The sequence below is a fragment of the Crotalus tigris genome, unplaced genomic scaffold (assembly GCF_016545835.1).
Source record: "Crotalus tigris isolate CLP2741 ecotype Arizona unplaced genomic scaffold, ASM1654583v1 scf7180000018127.1262416, whole genome shotgun sequence".
Lineage (NCBI taxonomy): Eukaryota > Metazoa > Chordata > Lepidosauria > Squamata > Viperidae > Crotalus > Crotalus tigris.
In genome coordinates this window covers 330,146-357,028 of record NW_024096838.1, presented here as the reverse complement: position 1 = coordinate 357,028, position 26,883 = coordinate 330,146, and the positions used below count along the sequence as shown (strand labels likewise).

Genomic DNA, 26,883 nt, shown 5'->3' with positions numbered 1-26,883 from the left:
TACAAAGAAAATAAATTTTTATTTCAGCACGCAACAAAAACATTTTGAACTCCCAAAAAAAAGACGTTGGGTCGAAGGTTACATTCAAATAAAATACTCAAGGTCTATTTGAGTCCTCCTCCTATTTATGAAATAAAAAGGCAAACTTAACTTATCCGCCTGCAGCAAACTCAAAATGCTGTCTGCTTCTGTGTGCCGTCATCCTTTTATTGCGTGTACTGGAGTGTGCAGTCAGCTGTCGACGAATTAAAAAAGGACTATTTCACTGAACAATGTCAAATATATATTTGCAAAATAATAGCCAATTAAAATATTTATTTTACCTGGTTGATGTGATGTTTGCATCTCAACATCAGCACACAGCATCTGCACATCAGGGCTGTAAGACGTCACCTTCAGCTTCAAACAGGATTGCAAGCTGTTGTCTTTGAGGTGTGAGCAATATTTGTTTTGAATATAGTTCAAGTTGGAGAAGACCTGCTCACATAGGTATGTGGATCCGAAGATCGACAGGACTCCAAATGCATATTTTTTCATGTTCATGTAAGTGTTGGGGATGGTATCCCATGTTTCGAATATAAGCTTGTCCTGTTTGGGAAGGTTTTCAATATCACTCCATTTGTGATTCTGAGCAAGACTGGCCTTCTGACGGGCAACATCTTCAAGATTATCTGCCAAGCGTTGGAACTTGGACACCCATATATCTTTGTCGGCTATGTCGGCCAGTTCCATCTCAAGATCGGGTTGACTTACACCTGGAAATACAGTCATATTCAGTGCAGATGGATCGATGGTCAGGGGAGTGATAGGGAAAGATAACGTGTTTTTTTCCTCTCTGAACTCACAGAATCGCTTCCCAAACGATGTTTGCATTGCAATGATTGCAGACTGCAAATACTCTGAATTTACCATGTCGTGACCTCGTTTGAACTCTCTCAAACAGGGGAAATGAGACAGTGTACCTCTCTGTAAATCTCTGGCAAACACTGTCAACTTGCGCTCAAATGCCAAAACTTCCTCAAGCATGTGCAGGGCTGTGCCTCCTTTACCCTGAAGAGTTGTGTTCAGCGTGTTCAGGTGTGCTGTCATATCGACCATGAAGTGTAGCTTTTCCAACCACTCTGGCTGTTCCAGCTCAGGAAAGGTGAGCCCTTTGCTGCCCAGGTAAGTTTTCACCTCTTCCAGACACGCGACAAAACATTTCAGTACCTTCCCTCTGGACAGCCACCGGACTTTGTCGTGCAGCAGGAGATCAGGATACGTGCTTTCCATCTCCTCTAGTAGCAAACAGAACTGGCGGTGATTTAAACCTTGTGCCATTATTTTATTGACAATCTGAATGACAACATTCATCACTTCTGTGCATTCCGGAGGAAATGTTTGAGCACACAACGCCTCTTGGTGCAGGATGCAGTGAAACGTTAGCAGCGTTCTACCCAGCGACTTCTGCAGTAAAGCCACAAAGCCCTTCTGCGCTCCTGTCATACTCGGTGCCCCATCAGTAGCCACTGATACCAGGTGGGTGGTGTTTATTTCATTGGCTCTTAAATAATCCAAGACAACCTCACAGATGTCCTCCCCCCGTGTTTGGCCTTTTAGTGGTATCAACTCAATCATTTCTTCCTGTGGCCCAACAGAGTTCACATATCGGCAGAACAGCGCTATTTGTTCAATATCACCTTTGTCTTTGGATGCATCACAGGCGATTGAGTATGCCACAGCTGAATTGATGTCGTTAATTTGCAGTCTGGTGATGTTTTCTGACATTTTTATGGTTCTGTCTTTGACAGTCTTTGCAGAGAGAGGCATATCTCTGATTTTCTGCACAAGTTCACTCTTGTTTTTGAAGTCTGAGAATAGATGTTCTGAAATCTTAATGAATGATTCCTTGATATACTCTCCATCTGTGAATGGCTTCCCGTGCCTGACTATTTCCTGAGCGGCCACAAAACTAGCATATGTAGTTGAATTTGCAGACTTCACACACTCCTTAAAATGATTCTTGCTCAGATCAACCATCTGCATCAATTCCGAAATGGCTTTTTTTCTCTCATCTCCATCCGGGTATTTTTCAGCAAAGGCTGTGTGTTTCTTCTGGAAATGTCTTGCAACATTCGACTTTTTGTTGTTTGCCAATTTCTTACCACATATTAAACATACTGGTAAACCAGTCTTGTCAGTAGTGAAAGCAAATGAATCTGCCCATGTATCTTTAAACTTTCTGTTTTCTTCTGAAATTTTTCTTTTCTTGTATGATTTATCCATGGTTGGCCTACTGGGGGTCGAAAAGCACAATAAATCTCATGCCAGCGGGTGTTGCACATTGGCAATTGTGACCAGTACTGGGAATCAAATAATTTAACAACCAGTTCCCTGCAGAATTCCTCCCCCCTGCACGGAGTACCCCAGCGCCACTACTTCCCCCCCAACCCTGACATAGCGCTACACTGCCACTGCTGCTTCCCACCCAGGACGGCACGCTCCGCCGCTGCTTTACCCAGTGGTGAAGGTGGAGTTTGGGAGGCAGCGGCAGGGCACAGCCCAGGCATGGCCGAGCAGCAGCAGTAAAGCTGTTTCTCCCCATTCAAGGTGCAGCAGGATTGCTCTCAATAAGGCGGGCGCACACGAGTGAGCAGCGCACCCGGCTCTTATTGTTTGAGAGCAATCCCGCTGCTGCGCCTCCACTTTCTTCAACCATGATTCCTTCCCAGCCAGCCAGCTCTTCATGAATTTAATATGGACATAAAAATGTTTCACCGCCTTTATCAATATCACAAAGAAAAGTTTAAGAACTTTAATTGTGCTTGATCAGATGCACTCCTTTTCCTCCAGTCACTCTCTTGGCATCTCTACCCACTTCATCACTCTCTGAAAGCCAGAGGACTCACAACGATCCACACTCATAGAGAGGAGCATGTTATCCAATCTGAGCTGTCATAACCTTTCGTTCATGATTATAGCAGGTTATTCTCTATCTCACTTTTGTCTCCATCTCTCTGTCTCTGTCTCTCTCTCATTAAATGTTCTCTGTTTTTCAAATATTTGTATTAAGGATTATAAATGAAAAGAGTAAAAGCTGGTGCAAACCATAAAAACTACAAATAGAAAAATAGAAAAGAAAAAAAATTGCAGAGAAAAAAAGAAATGGATAGGAGAAAGGGGGGAGGAACCCTTCTCCTTCATCCCAAAAGGTAAAAACAATTTTAGTAGCTTATCTACCATCTTTAAATACAGCATAATTATCCCTATACCTCATCTCTTAATTAAAAAAAAATCAAAATATTTCATTAAACGTTCTTTACTAAAAGTCTAGTATATTCATATTCTCTCTCTCTCTCTCTCTCTCTCTCTCTCTCTCTCTCTCTCTCTCTCTCTCTCTCTCCACCCCCCTCCCTCTCTCCCTCTCCCTCCCAGCAAACCACTTACTGGGAAAATCTAACAACTTCCAATCCTTTTTGTCTTTTAGAAGGGGGTGGCTGCCACTCGCCTATCTCAATAACTGTCTCACAGATCCTAGGAAACAAAAAAAGTAAAAGGACAACAGTTTCCATTACATGCTTCCCCCCCCCAATCTTTTAAAAATTAATTTCAATATATTCCAGAGTATGCCTGTCCACCTGGCTGTGGCTTTGCAGCGTCCCTTAAATTGGGTTTGGAAGCTCATGAGACTAGAGCAGCCCAATTAATGTTGAGAAGATGACAATATCCAACGTAGAGTTGATAGAGCCCTTCCACACGACACACCAGGCAGGATGATTGCCTCTTGAGCTGCTGTCTAATTCTTACAATAATGATTTCCATACACATAATTCTTGCATTAAATTTGCATGGCCAATTAAATAAAAGAACTACTCAAGGCAAATAAAGATGTCACAAAAAGATGCATCCCAGGGCTCTGGAAAGACCTCTGGAAACCAAAGTGATGCTTCACCATTTGGGTTCGGGAAAAGACCAGCCTCTGTTGCAATTCACATGCTCTCTCTCTCCCCCTCTCACTCTCTCTCTTTCTCCCTCCCTCTCAGCAAACCACTTACTGGGAAAATCTATCAACTTCCAATTCTTCTTCTCTTTTAATAGGGGGTGGCTGCCACTCGCCTGTCTCAATAACTCTCTGACCGTTCCTAGGAAACAAGAACAGTAAAAGGACCACAACAGTTTGCATTACATGCTTTCCCCAGGGCGCTGGGAAGACGTCTGGAAACCAAATTGATGCTTCACCATTTGGGTTGGGAAGAGACCAGCCTCTGTTGCAGTTCACATGCTCCCTCCCTCCCTCCCTCTCTCTCTCCCTCCCTCCCTCTGCCTCCCAGCAAACCACTTACTGGGAAAATCTATCAACTTCCAATTCTTCTTCTCTTTTAAAAGGGGGTGGCTGCCACTCGCCTGTCTCAATAACTCTCTGACCGTTCCTAGGAAACAAGAACAGTAAAAGGACCACAACAGTTTGCATTACATGCTTTCCCCAGGGCGCTGGGAAGACGTCTGGAAACCAATTTGATGCTTCACCATTTGGGTTGGGAAGAGACCAGCCTCTGTTGCAGTTCACATGCTCCCTCCCTCTCTCTCCTTCTCTTTCTCCCTCCCTCCCTCTCCCTCCCTCCCTCCCCCTCTCTCTCCCCCTCCCTCTCCCTCCCAGCAAACTACTTACTGGGAAAATCTATCAACTTCCCATTCTTCTTCTCTTTTAAAAGGGGGTGGCTGCCACTCGCCTGTCTCAATAGCTCTCTGACCGTTCCTGGGAAACAAGAAAAGGACCACAACAGTTTGCTTTACATCAGCGGTGTCAAACTCAATTTCACTGAGGGCCGCATCAGCATTGCGGTTGCCCTTGGGGGGCCGGGTGGATGTGGCCAGGGTGGGTGCGGCCCACTGGGTGGGTGTGGCCTACTGGGTGGGCATGGCCAGCTCTATATCGTTCACATCAAGGCAGGCAGTGAGGTGCTCTCCTCACAGTGCCAAGAGGTTGAGCCAGGCAGTGGGAAGCTCGTCAGCTTTGCACCTTGCTGCCTGCTGAAACTGGGCAGACTGGGGGCTAGGCAGCATTGCACCTTATTAGATTCCCACTACCCAGCTCAGCTCTTGGCACTGTGAGTTTAGCACCCTGCTGCCTGCTGAAACCCGGCAGGCTGGGAGCTGGGTGGCGTCGCGCTTCTTTTTGGATTTCCGACGCCCAGCTCAGCCTCTCAGCACTATGAGGAGAGCACCCTGCTGCCTGCCAAAAACCCTGCCCCAGAGCCCATCAAGCTAGATATGTGAAGTGGTGAGGGCCATTTGCTGGCCACTTTCAAGCGATGGTATATTTCTTCATTCCTCACAAAGGGTGGCACCTCCCAGCATACACCCAGGGGGTGGGCCGATGCAGCAGGGTCTGGTTCCTCACTGTTTCCAGATGGCCTTGTGGAGCTAAGACTGAATACGTTTCAGCCTAGGTGGTCACCACAAAATTGTACATTGGCTCCTGGCTGGCCTCGGCCAGGGCCAAGGCAGCAGGGGCCGTTCCCTCAGTTTCCAGGATGGCTTCGCAGGCCACATGAAACCACATCGCGGGCCGCATCCGGCCCCCGGGCCTTGTGTTTGACATGTCTGGTATAAAGTCTCCTGCTTGAGCAAGGGGCTGGACTAGAAGACCTCCAAGATCCCTTCCAGCTCTACATTATTCTGAACTTTAAAAGGAAGGATACATTCAAAAGTTGTCCAAAGCAACTGGACTGAGAAGATACTGGATTTATTTCTGGAAAGGAGGGGCGGCGACAACAGCTTCCTTCTTCCTGTTCCTCCCTCCATGGAAAATGGTCCCTTTCTCCCACTCAGGGCATGAGCAGCTGCATTGCATGCAGGATCCTCCAGGGGGCTCCCTCTGCCAAAGGAAGGCAACACCAGGAGCTTCCCCATTGGGTCACTGGAAGGCGAAAGTCACGGCTGGCTTTCCAGAGGAGGCGTGACATCACAAACGGGCCGCATCTGGCCCCCAGGCCTTGTGTTTGACACGTCTACTTTACATGCTTTTCCCAGGGCTCTGGAAAGACATCTGGAAACCAAACTGATGCTTCACCATTTGGGTTGGGAAGAGACCAGCCTCTGCTGCAGTTCACAGGCTCTCTCCCTCTCTCTTCCCCCCCTCTTCCTTTCTCCCTCTCTCTCCCTCTCCCTCCCAGCAAACCACTTACTGGAAAAATCTTTCAACTTCCAATTCTTCTTCTCTTTTAAAAGGGGGTGGCTGCCACTCGCCTGTCTCAATAACTCTCTGACCATACCTAGGAAACAAGAACAGTAAAAAGACCACAACAGTTTGCTTTACATTCTTTTCCCAGGGTACTGGAAAGACGTCTGGAAACCAAACTGATCCTTCACCATTTGGGTTGGGAAGAGACCAGCCTCTGTTGTAGTTCACATGCTCCCTCCCTCCCTCTCCCTCCCTTCCCTCCCTCCCTCTCTCTCTCTCCCTCCCTCCCTCTCTCTCTCCCTCCCTCCCTCTGCCTCCCAGCAAACGACTTACTGGGAAAATCTATCAACTTCCAATTCTTCTTCTCTTTTAAAAGGGGGTGGCTGCCACTCGCCTGTCTCAATAACTCTCTGACCGTTCCTAGAAAACAAGAACAGTAAAAGGACCACAACAGTTTGTATTACATGCTTTTCCTAGGGCGCTGGAAAGACGTCTGGAAACCAAATTGATGCTTCACCATTTGGGTTGGGAAGAGACCAGCCTCTGTTGCAGTTCACATGCTCCCTCCCTCTCTCTCCTTCTCTTTCTCCCTCCCTCTCCCTCCCTCCCCCCCTCTCTCTCTCCCTCCCTCTCCCTCCCAGGAAACCACTTACTGGGAAAATCTATCAACTTCCAATTCTTCTTCTCTTTTAATAGGGGGGGGCTGCCACTCGCCTGTCTCAATAGCTCTCTGACCGTTCCTAGGAAACAAGAAAAGTAAAAGGACCACAACAGTTTGCTTTACATCAGCGGTGTCAAACTCAATTTCACTGAGGGCCGCATCAGCATTGCGGTTGCCCTTGGGGGGCTGGGTGGGTGTGGCCAGGCTGGGTGCGGCCCACTGGGTGGGTGTGGATGGAGTGAGTGTGGCCTACTGGGTGGGCATGGCCAGCTCTATATCGTTCATGTCAAGGCAGCCAGTGAGGCGCTCTCCTCACAGCGCCAAGAGGTTGAGCAGGCGGTGTGAAGCTCGTCAGCTTTGCACCTTGCTGCCTGCTGAAACTAGGCAGACTGGGGTCTAGGCAGCATTGCACTTCTTTTTGGATTCGCGCTGCCCAGCTTAGCCTCTCAGCGCTGTGAGGAGAGCACCCTGCTGCCTGCCGAAACCCCTTCCCCGGAGCCCATCAAGCCAGATAGGTGAAATAGGTGAGGGCCATTTGCTGGCCACTTCCAGGCGATGGTGCATTTCTTCATTCCTCACAAAGAGTGACACCTCCCCAGCATGCACCCAAGAGGTAGGGCCGATGGGGCAGGGGCTGATTCCTCACTGTTTGCAGACAGCCTTGTGCAGCTAAGACTGAATGTATTTCAGCATAGATGGCCACCACAAACTTGTACATTGGCTCCCGCCGACCTGGGCTAGGGCCAAGGCAAAGGGGGCCATTCCCTCACTGTTGCCAGGATGGCTTTGCGAGCCACATGCAACCACTTCGCGGGCTGCATCCGGCCCCCTGGCCTTGTATTTCACATGTCTGCTTTACATGCTTTTCCTAGGTCGCTGGAAAGACGTCTGGAAACCAAATTGATGCTTCACCATTTGGGTTGGGAAGAGACCAGACTCCCTCCCTCTCTCCCTCCCTCCCTCCCTCTCTCTCCCTTCCTTTCTCTCTCCCTCCCTCTGCCTCCCAGCAAACCACTTACTGGGAAAATCTATCAACTTCCAATTCTTCTTCTCTTTTAAAAGGGGGTGGCTGCCACTCGCCTGTCTCAATAACTGTCTGACCATTCCTAGGAAACAAGAACAGTAAAAGGACCACAACAGTTTGCATTACATGCTTTCCCCAGGGCTCTGGAAAGACGTCTGGAAACCAAATTGATGCTTCACCGTTTGGTTGGGAAGAGACCAGCCTCTGTTACAGTTCACATGCTCCCTCCCTCTCTTTCCCTCTCTTTCTCCCTCCCTCTCTCCCTCCCCTCCCTCTCTCTCTCTCTCTCTCTCTCTCTCTCTCCCTCCCTCCCTCTCTCTCCCTCCCTCCCTCCCTCCCAGCAAACCACTTACTGGGAAAATCTATCAACTTCCAATTCTTCTTCTCTTTTAATAGGGGGTGGCTGCCACTCGCCTGTCTCAATAACTGTCTGACCGTTCCTAGGAAACAAGAAAAGTAAAAGGACAACAGTTTGCTTTACATGCTTTTCCCAGGGCTCTGGAAAGACGTCTGGAAACCAAACTGATGCTTCACCATTTGGGTTGGGAAGAGACCAGCCTCTGTTACAGTTCACATGCTCCCTCCCTCTCTTTCCCTCTCTTTCTCCCTCCCTCTCTCCCTCCCCTCCCTCTCTCTCTCTCTCTCTCTCTCCCTCCCTCCCTCTCTCTCCCTCCCTCCCTCCCTCCCTCCCTCCCTCCCTCCCTCCCTCCCAGCAAACCACTTACTGGGAAAATCTATCAACTTCCAATTCTTCTTCTCTTTTAATAGGGGGTGGCTGCCACTCGCCTGTCTCAATAACTGTCTGACCGTTCCTAGGAAACAAGAAAAGTAAAAGGACAACAGTTTGCTTTACATGCTTTTCCCAGGGCTCTGGAAAGACGTCTGGAAACCAAACTGATGCTTCACCATTTGGGTTGGGAACAGACCAGCCTCTGTTGCAGTTCACATGCTCTCTCTCTCTCTTTCTTTCCCTCCCTCTCACACTGTCAAATGAATAGGCCCCGCCTCTCCTACCATATCCCACTCGCTTCTCCCTTACGCTCCTCATTGTGCTCCCCTTTCGCCAGATTCCCCTGCATAGAATTGGATGAGGCTTCTTGAAGAGGAGGGGGCTACCGTGCCCGAGTAACTGATTGGAGGAGCGGTCCAGGTGGGAAGGGAATGGCCGGAATTGAACCTAGAGCGCCTTTACCTTGCATCAGCCTTATCAAGTAGGAAGGCGCCTCCACCACTGCTTCTGGCTGCCTTCCTCGCGCTCCAGGGCGTGAATGAGGCGAGCGCCTCGTGCATAAAAGGCGCTCCCTGGGGCCAGAGCATGCGGCGGCTATAAAGAGCTGCCCTTTCCTTCAGTGCTAAGGTGCTAAGCAGTTTCGAGGCTGGAGACACCTTCCTAAAGCAGCCTCGGCTGAAGCTCTTCCAGCTGCGGAGCTTCGGGTGGTTCCTGAGGAAACGCTCTTCTCCCACACTCAAATCGGCTGCTAGCGGCTTGCGTGGCTCCGCTCCATCTGAGATGAAGAAAGCGGAGGCCAGCAGAAAGCAGCTTTCTTCAACTCGGACGGAGCAGAGCCATCCAAACCGCTAGCAGCCAATTTGAGTGTGGAAGACGAGAGGCCAGGTGAGAATATCGGCGATGGTGGCTGGGTGGCTGTGGAGGGGGGATCATGGCAGTGGCACTGGCAGGTCCCCCCACCCAGCCCGTTTCCCCAGCTCCATTTGTTGGCAGAAACCCCCCCGCTCCCCGCACGCCCCATCTGACGCACGCATCTTCTTTCCAGCAGGCCTCCGTCTCTTCCTCGGCCGCTGCCACATGCAGTCCCAAGAAGAAAAGAAGTTTGTGGACAGTCCCATAAACAAAAGAAGTTCAATCAATCAATTCCAACTTTGCGAGATATTTTTTTTTTTTCGTGAGAAGTTGGAATTGATTGATTGAACTTTTTTAGTCCCACCTTTTTCTTTTTTGTGGGACTGCAAATGGTGGAGGAAGACTGGAAGCCGCAGTAGAAGGCTGAAAGAGCCGCATGGTCTCCAGAGCCGGGGGTTGCCGACCCGTGTACTGGAGCATAAACGGAAAATGAGCTTTCACGATTCCAATTATTCAACTTATTTTTCTCATGCCTTTTTACTTCCATCTGATTTGCCAGCTTTTCTGTTCTGTCTCCACGACTGATCACTTGGAATGGTTCCCTGCTATCTTGATTCTCCTCCCCATTATTACCTTCAAAGGAAAAGAGAAATCGAACTCATAACAATGTTAGGCAAAAAAAAAAATCAAACTACAGAAAGTATTAAGAATTTCCTTCCCAAAATTTGCCAAATTCCAATTTCTCTATCAATAAAGGAGAATATTTATAGATCAGGGTTGAAATAATAATAATAATGATGATAATGATGATGTTGGAAGGGACCTTGGAGGTTATCTAGTCCAACCCCCTGCCCAGGCAGGAAACCCTATATCATTTCGGACAAATTGCTTCCAGTCTCTTCTTAAAAACTTCCACTGTTGGAGCATTCACAGCTTCTGGAGCAGTGGTTCTCAACCTTTTTAATGCCGTGACCCCAACCGGTCGTAAGTCGAGGACTACTCAACTGGTCGTAAGTCGAGGACTACTCAACTGGTGCAGCACCGTTTGCAGAATGGGACTTTTGGCGGGCTCAGCAGGGCAGAGACAGCCTGGACAATTCCTATTGGCTTTTGAAAGCCAATAGAATTAGACTCTATTCAAGAGAGTCTATTCTATTGGCTTTCAAAAGCCAATAGAATAAAAGGGAGTAGTACAGCTAAGGAAAAGGGGGAAAAATGGCAGACTGCGTTGTTTGGCGACCCCTGTGAAATGGTCGTTTGACCCCAAATGGGGTCTCAACCCACAGGTTGAGAACCACTGTTCTGGAGGCAGGTTGTTCCACTGAGGTATCCTTTGGTGTTCTCTGTGCCTGGTTGTTTTCTTGCAGACATTTCATTACCCAAACTCGATAACACTGTTGTTGTTTTTTAATTTGTTTACTTTTCATGTTTCAAGATTGCCCATCCCCCTCAAGAAGGGTTTATTGCACAGTGGCATACTTACAAGTGGCATAGTATGGACATGATTAGTATCTAAAGCATCTTTTTTTGCTCAGAATTATCTGAACATATTGAAATCTCAAGCAGAATCTGCTCTCAATTAAGGAACAAACAGGGAAGCATTCAAAGAGATATTGGGAGAAAACCTAGCGTTTATTGGACGGCAGCCGATTCCACTAGAAACCTCAAAAAACAGTAAATCGATTTAGTCATTAATCCAAGAGCCTGTATCAGTGACAATCCTAGCACAGATGGGAAAGCATCTGGGACCAAAAAGCTGGAGTCAGTGTGATGGAACTGAGCATCTCCTCAAGGCAAGGAGTTAGTTTGTCACTCTTGAAACGGAAATGGAAAAATTCGGTAGATGAGAAATAACAAAAGATGTATCAAAGCATCAACACATTGACCTAATCCTTCTCCCCCCCCCCAGGAGATGACATTTGGATGGGGATTTTTTTAAAATAAGAAACAGCCGATGGCATCTAATTAAAGGATGTCTTCCCAAACTCTCTGGTGAGTAGCACACTCTTACCCAGAGAGGTCACGTTCCTATAATTTTCCAGCATGACTTCCCAATGCAGCGCTTTTTGGTCAGGATCCAGCTGAGACCACTCCTCCTCGGAGAAATACACAGCTACCTCCTTGAAAGCCGCGAGATCCTCCTGAACAAGGAAAAAGAGAACAGAACAAGCCCAGAAGGATTTGTAAGAGCTGTTTTATTGTTCCCAACTTCCCAAAGCAAAGACATGTACTAATTTACAGTGGAGCAAAAAAGTATTTAGTCAGCCACCAATTGTGCAAGTTCTCCCACTTAAAAAAATGAGAGGCCTGTAATTGTCATCATAGGTAGACCTCAACTATGAGAGACAAAATGAGAAAACAAATCCAGACAATCACATTGCCTGATTTGGAAAGAATTTATTTGCAAATTATGGTGGAAAATAAGTATGTGGTCACCTACAAACAAGCAAGATTTCTGGCTCTCACAGACCTGTAACTTCTTCTTTAAGAGGCTCCTCTGTCCTCCACTCATTACCTGTATTAATGGCACCTGTTTGAACTTGTTATCAGTATAAAAGACACCTGTCCACAACCTCAAACAGTCACACTCCAAACTCCACTATGGTGAAAACCAAAGAGCTGTCGAAGGACACCAGAAACAAAATTGTAGACCTGCACCAGGCTGGGAAGACTGAATCTGCAATAGGCAAGCAGCTTGGTGTGAAGAAATCAACTATGGGAGCAATAATTAGAAAATGGAAGACATACAAGACCACTGATAATCTCCCTCGATCTGGGGCTCCACGCAAGATCTCACCACGTGGGGTCAACATGATCACAAGAACGGTGAGCAAGAATCCCAGAACCACATGGGGGGGACCTAGTGAATGACCTGCAGAGAGCTAGGACCAATGTAAGAAAGGCAACCATCAGTAACACACTACACCGCCAGGGACTCAGATCCTGCAGTGCCAGATGTGTCCCCCTGCTTAAGCCAGTACATGTCCAGGCCCGTCTGAAGTTTGCTAGAGAGCATTTGGATGATCCAAAAGAGGATTGGGAGAATGTCCTATGGTCAGATGAAACCAAAGTAGAACTGTTTGGTAGAAACACAACTCGTCATGTTTGGAGGAAAGAGAATGCTGAGTTGTATCCAAAGAACACCATACCTACTGTGAAGCATGGGGGTGGCAACATCATGCTTTGGGGCTGTTTTTCTGCAAAGAGACCAGGACGACTGATCCGTGTAAAGGAAGGAATGAATGGGGCCATGTATTGTGAGATTTTGAGTGCAAACCTCCTTCCATCAGCAAGGGCATTGAAGATGAAACGTGTCTGGGTCTTTCAGCATGACAATGATCCCAAACATACCACCCGGGCAATGAAGGAGTGGCTTCGTAAGAAGCATTTCAAGGTCCTGGAGTGGCCTAGCCAGTCTCCAGATCTCAACCCCATAGAAAACCTTTGGAGGGAGTTGAAAGTCCGTGTTGCCCAGCGACAGCCCCAAAACATCACTGCTGTAGAGGAGATCTGCATGGAGGAATGGGCCAACATACCAGCAACAGTGTGTGCCAACCTTGTGAAGACTTACAGAAAACGTTTGACCTCTGTCATTGCCAACAAAGGATATATAACAAAGTATTGAGATGAACTTTTGATATTGACCACATACTTATTTTCCACCATAATTTGCAAATAAATTCTTTCCAAATCAGACAATGTGATTGTCTGGATTTGTTTTCTCATTTTGTCTCTCATAGTTGAGGTCTACCTATGACGACAATTACAGGCCTCTCTCATCTTTTTAAGTGGGAGAACTTGCACAATTGGTGGCTGACTAAATACTTTTTTGCCCCATTGTAAATGTCTGTGCTTGATAGGATTCCAGGGTTATGTGAGAACATAGAAGGAGCCAACAACCTTTGACTGAAAAAATAATTTTGGGCAGATTTTATCAATTTGATTGATTCTGCAAGACTTTCAGTGCCATTCAATGAAAGTAACCTCGCTTCTATATCTATCTATCTATCTATCTATCTATCTATCTATCTATCTATCTATCTATCTATCTATCTATCCAGCCATCCATTCATCTATCCATTATCAAAAGACTCCCATGATCTGGAGAGAATCAACTTGCAGATGGGCCTTAGAATCCCTAACTATCACTGACCCCAATCCTTTCCCTGTTTGCGGAAGGAAATGAGAGGAGGAGATTCTTTCTAGCATTTCAGCAAAAGGCTTATGATGTCCCCATAAGAAACAATCCTAGGAGGGTGAAAGTTCGTTCTCCGAGCTTGTGGGTTGGTTTCTGAACGTTTCGTTACCAGGCTAGGTAGGACTAGGTAAACTCTTCAGCAGAGTTCAGGGGATGTCAGTATCAGTGTTCTTCTGTTTTAAGGGTTTCAGGTGTGGGTGTCAAGTGAGGGGTCTCATGATGCCATCTCCCACCAGTTCACCTCCCAATAACCTTGACCTGACAGAACCACCTTATCATAAGGTCCATCACAAGCCTCTCCATTATGCCTTATACCAGTGGTTCTCAACCTGTGGGTCGGGACCCCATTTGGGGTCGAACGACCATTTCATGGGGGTCACCAAACCATGCTGTCCACCATTTTGTTCCCTTTTCCCTAGCTGTCCTACTCCCTCTTATTGGTGGCCACACCCACTTGGGGGTCACCACAACATGGGGAACTGTATTATGGGGTCACGGCATTAGAAAGGTTAAGAACCACTGCCTTATACCTATCCCGTCATAAGACTCCCACTTGACACACCTACACCTGGAGCCCCTATAAACAAAAGAACACTGATACTGACATCCCCTGAATTCTGCTGAAGAGGTTACCTAGTCCTACCTAGCCTGGTAACGAAACGTTCGGAAACCAACCTACAAGCTCGGAGAACACACCGCCCTCATCCTGCACCCAAGCTACAGATGATGATGATGATGATGACGACAACAACAACAACAACAACAACAACAATAATAATAAACAAAAATGGTAAAAAAAGAGCAAGGAAAATCAAAAATTTGGTGAAGATGAAATGCACCAGGTGAAGATGAACTGCATGGGTTTTGGTTGAAACATCTAACTGTTATACACCCACTCACTGCCAAGCAGTTCAACAATATACTACAAGGAGGAGAAATTGAAAAGTGGCTAACAACTGGGAAAACCTACCTAATAATGAAAAATCCAGCAAAAGGGGCAACACCAGGTAACTACAGGCCAATTACCTGCTTACCAACAACTTTCAAATTACTAACTGGTGTGATAGCTGATGCAGTACAACAGCATCTAGTTGAAAACAATCTCTTTCCACCTGAGCAGAAAGGAAACCGCCCCAATAGCAGAGGAACAAAAGATCAACTCCTAATAGACAAAATGATCTTGGAAAACTGCAAGAAAGGAAGACCAACCTGAATGTGGCATGGATTGACTACAAAAAGGCATTTGACTCTCTGCCACATGACTGGATAATCAAGTGCTTAGAAATAACAGGAGTCAGTAGAAACATCAGAAAATTTGTGCAAAGATCGATGGCACAATGGAAGACACAGTTGCAGATCAATGGTGAGAGGCTGGGAGAGGTTAATATCAAGAGAGGAATATTTCAAGGAGATTCATTATCACCATTACTATTTGTTATTGCACTGTTTCCTCTGTCAACAATACTGAATAACTCAGGACATGGCTATCAAACATCAAAAACATCTGCCAGACTATCCCACCTCCTTTACATGGATGATCTGAAGCTGTATGGAAAAACATCATCTGAAATAGAATCGCTGCTCAACACTGTCCGTATATATAGCCAAGATATTGTAATGGAGTTTGGCTTGGACAAATGTGCCACACTTACTATCAAACAAGGAAAAATAGTGAAAACTGAAGGAATCAAGATGCCCCACGAAAATAACATTAAGAGTCTGGATGAGGAAGAGTACTACAAATACTTGGGTATCCTTCAAGCTGACAACATCAAGCACACTGAAGTCAAGAAAAAGATTAGAGGTGAATACATCAAGAGAGTGAAGAAGATCTTAAAGTCCAAACTCAATGGAGGAAATACCATAAAGGCAATCAACACCTGGGCAATTCCAGTCATTAGATACACAGCTGGAATAGTGGACTGGACTCAAGCAGAACTAAAAGCAATGGATAGGAAGACCAGAAAAATAATGACAATGAATCATGCCCTTCATCCACGCAGTGACATTGATAGACTTTATCTACCAAGGCAAATAGGTGGGCGTGGAATGCTACAAGTACATCAGATGGTTGAAGAAGAAAAAATGGCTTTGGAAGAATATCTGAAGAACAATGATGAAGATGCACTGAAATTAGTATATCAGGAAGGCTTACTGACTACTGGAGAGACCAAACTGGCCTACAAGAAAGACCAAATGAAGAACAGAATAGAGGCATGGGAAGACAAAGCACTACATGGCCAATACATTAAAAAAATAGCTGGGAAAGCAGATAATAACAAGACCTGGCAATGGCTAAGAGCAGGAAAATTGAAGAAAGAGACCGAGGGACTAATTCTGGCTGCACAAGACCAAGCCTTAAGGACAAATGCATATAAAGTCAAAATTGAGAAGACAGCAACAGACAGTAAGTGCCGCCTATGCAAAGAAGCTGAAGAAACAGTGGACCACTTGGTAAGCTGTTGCAAGAAGATTGCACAGACTGATTACAAGCAGCGGCATGACAAAGTAGCAACAATGGTGCATTGGAAGATCTGCAAAAAATATCATTTGCCTGTAAGCAAAAACTGGTGGGATCATAAAATAGAGAAAGTCATAGAAAATGATAAAATTAAACTGCTCTGGGACTTCAGAATTCAAACAGACAAGCACCTGCAACATAACACCCCAGACTTAACAATTGTCGATAAGAAAGACAAAAAAGTCTGGATAGTGGACGTGGCAGTGCCTGGAGACAGCAGAAGAGACGAGAAAGAACTGGAGAAGATAACAAAATACAAAGACCTACAAATAGAAATAGAAAGACTGTGGCAAAAGCAAGCAAGGGTAGTACCAATAGTCATCGGCGGTTTGGGTGCAATCCCATAACAACTGGAGCACCACTTGAACACCATTGGCATTGACAAATTCGCTATTAGTCAATTGCAAAAGGCGGCCTTACTAGGAACTGCTTTCATCCTGCGACGATATCTGTAATACCATCAAACATCCACATCTGCCTATCCCAGGTCCTGGGTAAGGACTCGATAGGTAGACAAAATGCCAAATCCAGTCTGAACATCTGGCTGACTGTGCGATGATCAATAATAAAAAAAAACTGGCCTACAAGAAAGACCAAATGAAGAACAGAATAGAGGCATGGGAAGACAAAGCACTACATGGCCAGTACGTTAAAAAAATCTTATTGCATTCTTTGACCAAGTGACAAAATTAGTGGATCAGAGGAATGCTGTGGACATAATTTACTTGGACTTCAGTAAGGCATTTGATAAAGTAGATCACAACCTACTACTTGATAAGATAGAAAAATGTGGGGTAGACAGAATCACCACCAAATGGATCCATAGCTGGCTGACTGGCCGTACTCAGCGAGTGGTCTTCAATGGAACTGCATCTATATGGAGGGAAGTGTGTAGTGGGATGCCCCAGGGCTCTGTTCTGGGCCCAGTGCTCTTCAACATCTTCATCAACGATTTGGATGAAGGGATAGATGGGGAACTCATCAAATTTGCAGATGACATCAAGCTGGCAGGAATAGCCAACACTCCAGAAGACAGGGTTAAGATACAGAAGGATCTGGACAGACTTGAACATTGGGCGCTATCTAACAAAATGAAATTCAGTGGTGAAAAAAGCAAGGTTCTACATTTAGGCAAGAAAAACCAAATGCACAAGTACAGCATAGGTGGCATCATGCTCAATAGTAGTAACTGTGAGAGGGACCTCGGAGTCCTAGTAGACAATCACCTAAACATGAGCCAGCAGTGTGCTGCAGCTGCCAAAAAGGCCAACACAGTGCTAGGCTGCATTAACAGAGGGATAGAATCAAGATCACGTGAAGTATTAATACCACTCTACAATGCCTTGGTAAGGCCACACTTGGAATACTGCATCCAGTTTTGGTCACCACGATGTAAAAAAGATGTTGAGACTCTAGAAAGAGTACAGAGAAGAGCAACAAAGATGATTAGGGGATTGGAGTCTAAAACATATAAGGAACGGTTGCTAGAATTGGGTATGACTCTAGTTTAACGAAGAGAAGGACAAGGGGGGACATGATAGCAGTATTCCAATATCTCAGGGGCTGCCATAAAGAAGAGGGAATCAAGCTATTTTCCAAAGCACCTGAAGGCAGGACAAGAAGCAACGGGTGGAAACTAATCAAGGAGAGAAGCAACCTAGAACTACGGAGAAACTTCCTGACAGTGAGAACAATTAACCAGTGGAACAGCCTGCCTCCAGAAGCAGTAAATGCTCCAACACTGGAAGTTTTTAAGAAGAGACTGGACAGCCAGTTGTCCAAAATGGTGTAGGGTTTCCTGCCTGAGCAGGGGGTTGGACTAGATGACCTCCAAGGTTCCTTCCAACTTTACTATTATTATTACTATTATTATTAATAATAATAATATTTTTTCAATAATAATGATGATGATGATTGATGATGATGATAAAGTTGGAAGGGATCCCTCTCGTCCTTCTCTTCATTAAACTAGACATACCCAATTCCAGCAACTGTTCCTTATATGTTTTAGCCTCCAGTTCCCTAATCATCTTTGTTGCTCTTCTCTGCACTCTTTCTAGAGCAGGGGTGTCAAACTCAATTTCATTGAGGGCTGCATCAGCATTGCAGTTGCCTCAAGGGGGCGGGTGGGTGCAGCCAGGGTGGGTGAAGCCTACTGGGTGGGCATGTTTATATTTCTTTTTGCGTCTTAAATTTCACTTGTCATTCAATCATTAAATGTTCCTGTTTTTCTTTTCGGGCATTTCACTTTCTTGCAGTTGAATTTTGTTTTCAGTGGTCATTACATTTAAGTGTCTTGAATAAATAAGATAATAATGAAATACATGTTATCACGAAGTTTGGGAATAAAGTGACGGGTGGCACCAAAATTTTTCACACAGTTGAGATATGGGAAAAAAACCTGGAAATAAATTATTTGCATCGATATGTCCCAATGACAAATTTAAAGAAAACAAAACAAGTGTTTGCATAAATTGAAGAATTATTTCCTATGTTGTGATTGAGAGGTTATGTTGGGGGAGGGGGGCAATGACAATTTCCTCATTGGCTCAAGGGGGCGATTCATTCAAAGAGGTTAAGAACCACTGGACTAGATGACCAACTTTATTATTATTATGATGGATCATCACACAGTCAGCCAGATGTTCAGACTGGATTTGGCATTTTGTCTACCTATCGAGTCCTTACCCAGGACCTGGGATAGGCAGATGTGGATGTTTGATGGTATTACAGATATCGTCGCAGGATGGAAGCAGTTCCTAATAAGGCCGCCTTTTGCAATTGACTAATAGCGAATTTGTAAATGCCAATGGTGTTCAAGTGGTGCTCCAGTTGTTTTGGGATTGCACCCAAGGAGCCTATGACTATTGGTACTACCCTTGCTTGCTTTTGCCACAGTCTTTCTATTTCTATTTGTAGGTCTTTGTATTTTGTTATCTTCTCCAGTTCTTTCTCGTCTATTCTGCTGTCTCCAGGCACTGCCACGTCCACTATCCAGACTTTTTTGTCTTTCTTATCGACAATTGTTAAGCGTGGGGTGTTATGTTGCAGATGCTTGTATTATTATTATTATTATTATTATTATTATTATTATTATTATTATTATACTAATGCCAGGAAGAATAACCAGAAGAAGAGTGAAGAGCAGGCCTTTAAAAATATTTCCTGATAATGGTGGAAATTACAAACCACGGGATCCAAGTGACTTCAAAGAAAACTAAGCTGACTGATAGCAACTTGAGTCTTCTATTCCCCTGTCCAGTTGCTCAGGAACACAAAAATAACCCAACCCCAAAAAAGAAGAACAACTGTAAGGAGAAAATGCTTTGAACATCAGCTTCATTTCCTGGAAAAAAAAAGGGAAAACGTAAACCTAATAAATTAATTTTCCCCTCTTACTTGAGTTGGAAGTTTAATCACGATTTCATCTCCATCATAAAGAGCAGACAACTTCACTTGACTCTTTCCTGTAAGGGATACAGAATTTTAAAATACATGATTAAAGTAATAGGGATAATAGGATACATAAAGAAGAGGAGACAGCTGGGACCTCACTGTGGAATAGAAAAGTCTTCAATTACCTCCTGATGTATCTTGACTTGGGTCTTCCTGAGAGATCCTCCTGAAAAGCAGCATCTGAGAGGGATTTGATAGATCTCTGACCTCCCCAGTGAAGGACTTGAAATAGGAGGCAGGAGAAAAGAAGTGGAATTAATAGCAATAGCGCTTAGACTTATATACCATTTCACAGTGCTTTACCAGCCCTTGCTACCAAGCTTAAAGTTTACCAGGCAGCAGTGCTAACTACCCTATTGTATGCTAGTGAGACCTGGACAGTGTACGGGAGGCACGTTAGACAACTGAACTACTTCCACATGACCTGCCTTCGTAGAATTCTGAGGATCCGGTGGCAGGATAAGACACCAGACACAGATGTCCTCTCCAGAGCAGGCCTATCATCAGTTTACACTCTGTTGATGAAAGCCCAGATGTGCTGGGCAGGCCATGTTGTAAGGATGCCAGATCATCGCATCCCTAAACAGCTCTTCTATGGTGAGCTGTCTCAAGGAAAGCGATCGCACGGGGGACAAAAGAAGCGATACAAAGACACGTTGAAAGCTTCTCTTAAGTCCCTGGATATTAACACCATCTCTTGGGAACTTCTGGCGCATGATCGACCGACATGGCGCACCTTGGTGTACCAGGGTTGCCAGACATATGAACACAGAAGGACAATCTTGGCACAAGAAAAGCGAGCACTCCGCAAATGAGTGAACTAACAGTGTCTACATTTCTTTGTTCAGTATGTGGCAGAACATTCCGTGCTAACATTGGTCTTATTAGCCACCTACGGACACATCGTTGATGGCCCACAACCCACAAGCTGTCAAGGTCTTCATCGAAAATCGATGGACGAACAACACCAGCCCTCTCTAAGCGGTTTACAAAGTCAGCCTGCTGCCCCCAACAAGAGACATAACACAACATGAAGTGGATTCTTGTTCTCTGAACACAGTTTCAGAGTTCCCAGCATCATGAAGGAGATGGTAATCAAAGGAACAGCTGTCCCCAATTTAATTCCTACAATGCATAATGGAACAATGTCCTACCAGAATTAGTGTGAAGGACCTCTATATACTATGAGTGCCAGAGATGTCTAGAATGGAAGGATGAAGAACTCAACCCCATTCTTTTATTCCCTACTGGAGTCCTCAGATGAAGATCTCTCACCTGCAAGTCGACTTGTTCTTTCTTCTCCTCCGCCTGGCTCAGAAGCAAGCTTTCAACCAGGGCCACCGCCTGGGAGCTGGTTTCTGCTCCACACTCCAGCACCCAGCTCTCCATTTCTGGGGACAGACGGGCCAGGAACTGCTCCAGAACAACCAGGTCCATCATCTGGGCTTTAGTATGCTTTTCTGGTCTCAACCATCGCCAACAAAAGTTGTGGAGTCGGCTGCAAAGTCTTTGGGGAGCCTTCTGATGTTGGACTCTCCTGAAGATCCAGGGCTGAACATTTGAGCAGACCATGGTTTCCTCCTCCAGGATATCTTGCCCAGTTCTTGTCCAGCTATGCCCACAGCTGCCAGGCTGAATAACTGGAGGGCCTTTTCCAGTTGCTTCATTTGCTAAAAGTTGTGTCTCCATTCTGTCTCCGTCTTGTAATACAATTCCAAATGGGTCCAAGGAATCTTGTGGATCTTCAAATGCCTTTTCATTCACAAAGACCATTTCCAAACGCTTTTTCATTCATAGGACCGATCCCGTAGCCACCAGGACCACAGATGACCGTTTAGAACTCGCTCCCCAAGAAATAATTTTGTACGCAAACAGGTACAAATGGTTTCCCCTTTGTGTATCTGAGATAGAAAAGAAAATAAATTCCAAGAATGAGAAAGTGCAGAATTTTAACCATTGAACAAGACTCATTCCCGTGGAAATAAATACTTTTCCAAAACTGGTATAGGATTCCAGTGTCCTCGAGCAGATAAGTCCTCTTTTTGTGTGTAGATGTGCGCATTTGTGTGGTACACTATTGTTGGAAGAAAGGTCTTCACTGTGGTTCATCCAAACTGGGAATAAACATGGCAACTGCTTTGGGAAGAAGGTTGTAGTTTATTGGAGAGGAGAGACAGACAGGAAGATGGTTCTGGCAGCAAGAGAAGTGAGGGAAAAAAGGACTTAGCACATGTAGGGAGTAGGTTTTTTATTACGCCCGCCCCCAGCCTTTTGTTTGGAGTTATTTCCTGTTCCTGTTTTGAGGCTATTTCTTGTGTCATGTATTCTGACCTGAGTTTGGGTGTGCCCTTTGGCCTTTGTGAATTAATCCTACCATGTCCTGTCTCAGGTGGGGTAGGCAGGTGTTAGGTCTTTGTCTTCCTAATCTCCTAGCTCCAACATTCCTGATGGTTACATCTGCATTTGTATAGAGGTGGTTTCTACTTGGGGGAAGCAGACTTTAAGAAAAACTGGGCATGCTTTTCTGTCTCTTTAAGATCCTTTGAGAAAATATATTGTTCTGCCCTTTCAATATTTCCTTCTCTGGGGGGGGGGGAGGCTGACTTCCCACACTATTTTTCCTTACAAGGAAAGTTTCCCCTTTTAAAAATGTTGATCTACATTCACCTCCAAGCAGGGTTCACACAACCTGCCAGACCCCAAACAGGTGAACAAACCATGAAACATCAGTTCACATCCAATGACATGGCAGGAAACAACCCTGGCTGGGGATGCCCCCTTTCCCTTCTTCTGGGTGGCCTTTGGAGATCCGTGTCTCCCTCTGACACGCAGGCAGGTTCACACAACCCTGCCTCTTCGCCTGGCTTCTCTCCTCTCCTGCTAGACCGACCCTCGTCTTCCCCCACTCGGGCTCTTCTTCCCCGGATACGGGGCGGGAAGGGACACCCGGATCCTCGCCGCCTTCCTGGGATCCCCGGTTCTGCTGCTGCTGCTGCTACTCTGGAGCTCCGCTTCTCCCCCACACCCGCATGGAGAAGGCAGCTGGGGAACATGGGACCCGGGATTGCACCCGGAGGAGGGCCGTGCACGGGTCTCCCCCTCCTCCGTCTCCTTTTGCACGGGAATATCCCCCTCCCCAAGACACGTGCGAATCTCTTACCCGCGAGACGCTCCCGCAGCCTCTTCGCCTCCCGCGGAGCTCCAGGGGTTAAGGAGAGCGAGTACGGCGTCCCAGAGCGGCAGGCGTTTATGACGCCTCGCCTGCTCTGGAAAGCCAGCTGTGACGGTCGCCCTCCAGTGACCCAATGGGGAAGCTCCTGGCGTTCCCTTCTCTTGGCAGAGCGCGCCCCCTGGAGGGGTCTGTGCAAAGTGCCAGGATTCCGGGAAGGCGTGAAAGAAGAGCGCACCTGAGGGGGAGGGGGGAGGGGGAGGGGGAGGGCAGGGATGATGGGCATGGGAGTAGGAGGCAAGGCCCCTGTCATTGGTTGCCTGTCTGAGAGTTCCCGTTAAAACAGTCGAGTTAGGCCTCTGGGTCAGCCTCTCCAGAAGGGGTTCTCCTTACTTCCTCCTTCCCTAAAAGCAACCTAGAACTAAGGAGAAACTTCCTGGCAGGGAGAACAATTAACCAGTGGAACAACCTGCCTCCAGAAGTGGTGAATGCTCCAACACTGGAAGTTTTTAAGAAGAGACTGGACAGCCATTTGTCCCAAATGGTATAGGGTTTCCTGCCTGAGCCCCTAGCAAGTTGGACTAGATGACCTCCGAGGTCCCTTCCAACTGTATTATTATTATTAATAATAATAATAGTTGGAAGGGACCTTGGAGGTCATCTAGTCCAACCCCCTGCTCAGGCAGAAAACCCTATACCATTTCAGACAAATGGCTGTCCAGTCTCTTCTTAAAAACTTCTGGTGTTGGAGCTTCCAGTGGCAGATTGTTCCACTGGTTAATTGTTCTAACTGTCAGGAAGTTTCTACTTAGTTCCAGGTTGCTTCTCTCTTTGATTAGTTTCCATCCGTTGCTTCTTGTCCTGCCTTCAGAAGCTTTGGAGAATAGCTTGACTCCCTCTTCTTTGGGGCAGCCCCTGAGACATTGGAAGACTGCTATCATGTCCCCCCTCCTCCTTCTCTTTGTTAAACTACACATACTCAATTCCAGCAACCGTTCCTTGTTTCTCACAGAGAGCCAGAGGGGAGGTTTGATTGAAGAGTTTAATTAAAAAGAAATAGAGGGTGCTGTGAATCAGTTTCCCCCCCCTCTCTCTTTTTCTCTCTCCCTCTCTCCCCCTCTCTCTCTCCCTCTCCATCTCCATCTCTTCCTTTATCTATCTTTCTTTTCTCCTCCCTTCCCCTCTCTCCGATCTTCTGCTTATCTGTCAAGCTGGCTTCACGCTGTTCTGCTGTTCTCCGACAAGCTGACATTTGTTAAACTGGACATACCCAATTCAAGCAACCGTTCCTTGTTTCTCACAGAGAGCCGGAGGGGGAGGCTTGATTGAAGAGTTTAATTAAAAAGAAATAGACCGCAGTGTTTCTCAACCTTGACAATTTTAAGGCATGTGGACTTCAACTCCCAGAATTCCACAGCCAGCAGTGCTGGCTGTGGAATTCTGGGAGTTGAAGTCCACATGCCTTAAAATTGTCAAGGTTGAGAAACAATGAAATAGAGGGTGCTGTGCCTCAGTTTCCCCCCCTCTCTCTCCCCCTCTCTCTCCCCCTCTCTCTCCCTCTCTTTCTTTTTCTCCCTCTCTCTCTCCCTCTCTCCCCCCCCCTCTCTCTCCCTCTCCGTCTCTCCTGGTAGATTTGTCCGAGATAAAAACCTAACCTGGTAAAGGGAATTCAGTGCTCGTATCTCTCCTATATGTGACTTATTTGTAAGGCAGCCTTTTTTTTCTCTCTCAAATGAACTTCCAAGTCAGTTTTGATTCCTAGTGAGTATAGAACCTAGAAAGATTCAAGTTCATTCAAGATCACGTGAAGTATTAATACCACTCTACAATGCCTTGGGAAGGCCACACTTGGAATACTGCATCTAGTTTTAGTCACCATGATGTAAAAAAGATGCTGAGACTCTAGAAAGAGTACAGAGAAGAGCAACAAAGATGATTAGGGGACTGGAGGCTAAAACATATAAGGAACGGTTGCTAGAATTGGGTATGTCTAGTTTAACGAAGAGAAGGACAAGGGGGGACATGATAGCAGTATTCCAATATCTCAGGGGCTGCCATAAAGAAGAGGGAAGTCAAGCTATTTTCCAAAGCACCTGAAGGCAGGACAAGAAGCAATGGGTGGAAACTAATCAAGGAGAGAAGCAACCTAGAACTAAGGAGAAACTTCCTGACAGTGAGAACAATTAATCAGTGGAACAGCCTGCCTCCAGAAGCAGTAAATGCTCCAACACTGGAAGTTTTTAAGAAGAGACTGGACAGCCATTTGTCCGAAATGGTGTAGGGTTTCCTGCCTGAGCAGGGGGTTGGACTAGATGACCTCCAAGGTCCCTTCCAACTTTACTACTACTGCTATTATTATTATTATTTAGTTCGTCTTGGCCACACTTTTTGGGAGTGGTTTGCCAGAGCTGATTGAGAGTCCAGCCCAAGGTCACCTACCTGATGTGCCTAAGGCAGAACTCAAACATGTGGTCTCCTGATTTCTAGCTGGTACTTTCAGCCACTACAGAACACTAAATGGAAAGCAAGCCAGTGCGCCATTTTGAATTAAATGCCTTCATCCTGAATCATCAAGAGGGTGGCTATCAAAATCTGAGCTTGTACGGTAAGGTACAAATAATTTTCCTGGACTCGTGTCATATAATATATGTGGGTATATGCATTCTTCTGTATTTATATAACAACAACAATAACAAAATAACAGATTTGGAAGGGACCTTGGAGGTCATCAAGTCCAACCCCCTGCTCAGGCAGGAAACCCTATACTATTTCAGACAAATGGCTGTCCAGTCTCTTCTTAAAAACTTCCAGTGTTGGAGCATTCAATGCTTCTGGAGGCAAGACCGGAAGTTTCTCCTTAGTTCTAGGTTGCTTTTCTCCTTGGTTAGTTTCCATCCATTGCTTCTTGTCCTGCCTTCAGGCGCTTTGGAGAATAGCTTGACTCCCTCTTCTTTGGGGCAGCCCCTGAGATTTTGGAACACAGCTATCATGTCCCCCCTTGTCCTTCTCTTCGTTAAACTAGACATACCCAATTCCAGCAACCGTTCCTTGTTTCTCACAGAGAGCCGGATGGGGAGGCTTGATTGAAGAGTTTAATTAAGAAATAGAGGGTGCTGTGCATCAGTTTCATCCCCCCCCCCTCTCTCCCTCTCTCTCCCTCTCTTTCTTTCTCTCTCTCTCTCTCTCTCTCCTTCTCTCCCCCCCTCTCCCTCTCCGTCTCTCTCTTCCTCTCTCTATGTTTCCTCTCTCCCCCCTCCCCCTCTCTCCGATCTTCTGCTTACCTGGCAAGCTGGCTTCACGCTGTTCTGCTGTTCTCCGACAAGCTGACACACATTCTTATTGGGCTGGCTCTCTCCTGCCCTTGGTCTGTCAGTCCTCTTTCCCCCTCAGTGTGAGTGTGTGTGACAGAGGGAGAGAAAGAGAGAGCTGCTGATTTCAGCTTTCTGCTGCTTCCTGCTTCCTGCAGAGACACAGCAAAGGAGAAGCCCCGCCCAATAAGCTTGTCAGCTTGGAGAACAGCAGTGAGGCCACCCTTTTTTACACACACACACACAGAGAGAGAGAGAGAGAGAGAGAGAGAGAGAGAGAAGGGAAGCGCAAGTGCCTCTCTCTGTCTCTGTCTCTCTGCAAATGGTGGAGGAGGCTGGGAGCCGCAGGGGAAGGCTCAAAGAGCCACATGCGGCTCTGAAGCTGCGGGTTGCAAGCCCGTGGTATAGGGCTTCCTGCCTGAGCAGGGGGTTGGACTAGAACAGGGGTCCCCAACCCCTGGTCTGTGGACTGGCACCGGTTCGCAGCATGCCAACAAGCAGGCTGCACAAACAAGCAAAGCTCCATCCTCAGGACGCAGGCAGTATTCAAAACCACATCCCTTCTGGTCCGCAGAAAAACCTTTCTCCATGGCACCGGTCCCTGGTGCCCGAAAGGTTGGGGACCTCTGGACTAGAATCTGTTATTTTGTTATTCCTGAACTGAAGTCCTGCTGGATTTGGGACTGGGGTGCTTCTTTCCCGCCTTTCCCCACAACTGCAAAGGCGTTCTGCCAGCAGACAAAGAAGGGAAACGTTGCAGGGAGCGAGGGGCAAGTGGCGCTGAGATGCAGCATTTGCGCT

At 46.3% G+C, this 26,883-nt stretch overlaps 1 protein-coding gene across 21 annotated transcripts; it reads right to left on the bottom strand.

Annotated features, from left to right (window-relative positions):
• On the bottom strand, window positions 1-26,118 carry LOC120310168 (general transcription factor II-I repeat domain-containing protein 2-like). 21 transcript variants are annotated; one of them, XM_039348276.1, is made up of 19 exons: window positions 22,766-22,786; window positions 21,595-21,796; window positions 20,881-21,506; window positions 19,731-19,827; window positions 19,549-19,616; window positions 11,442-11,571; window positions 9,964-10,063; window positions 8,574-8,660; window positions 8,202-8,288; window positions 7,844-7,930; window positions 6,817-6,903; window positions 6,497-6,583; window positions 6,168-6,254; window positions 4,649-4,735; window positions 4,323-4,409; window positions 4,035-4,121; window positions 3,427-3,513; window positions 324-2,275; window positions 1-235 (listed from the first exon to the last, which is right to left on the bottom strand). In XM_039348276.1, the coding sequence occupies exons 3-19, from the start codon at window positions 21,394-21,396 to the stop codon at window positions 207-209; spliced, it is 3,762 nt and encodes a 1,253-aa protein (XP_039204210.1). In that variant the 5' UTR covers window positions 21,397-21,506; window positions 21,595-21,796; window positions 22,766-22,786; the 3' UTR covers window positions 1-206. The 21 variants fall into 21 exon arrangements, with proteins under 21 accessions (XP_039204210.1, XP_039204208.1, XP_039204209.1 ...); XM_039348274.1 differs by lacking the exons at window positions 21,595-21,796; window positions 22,766-22,786 and adding an exon at window positions 26,056-26,118; XM_039348275.1 differs by lacking the exon at window positions 21,595-21,796 and having other exon boundaries at window positions 22,766-22,890.
• Window positions 26,119-26,883: the final 765 nt, after the last annotated feature.

Excerpts from the sequence above, each read along its gene's own strand:
- LOC120310168 (XM_039348274.1), bottom strand. The coding sequence starts at position 21,396 with ATGAAAAAGCGTTTGGAAATGGTCTTTGTGAATGAAAAGGCATTTGAA. Across the intron at positions 11,572-19,548 it reads TGATTAAACTTCCAACTCAA|GAGGATCTCGCGGCTTTCAA; the intron begins GTAAGAGGGGAA and ends TTCCTTGTTCAG. Across the intron at positions 8,661-9,963 it reads AATCAGATGGAAGTAAAAAG|GAACGGTCAGACAGTTATTG; the intron begins GCATGAGAAAAA and ends CTTGTTTCCTAG.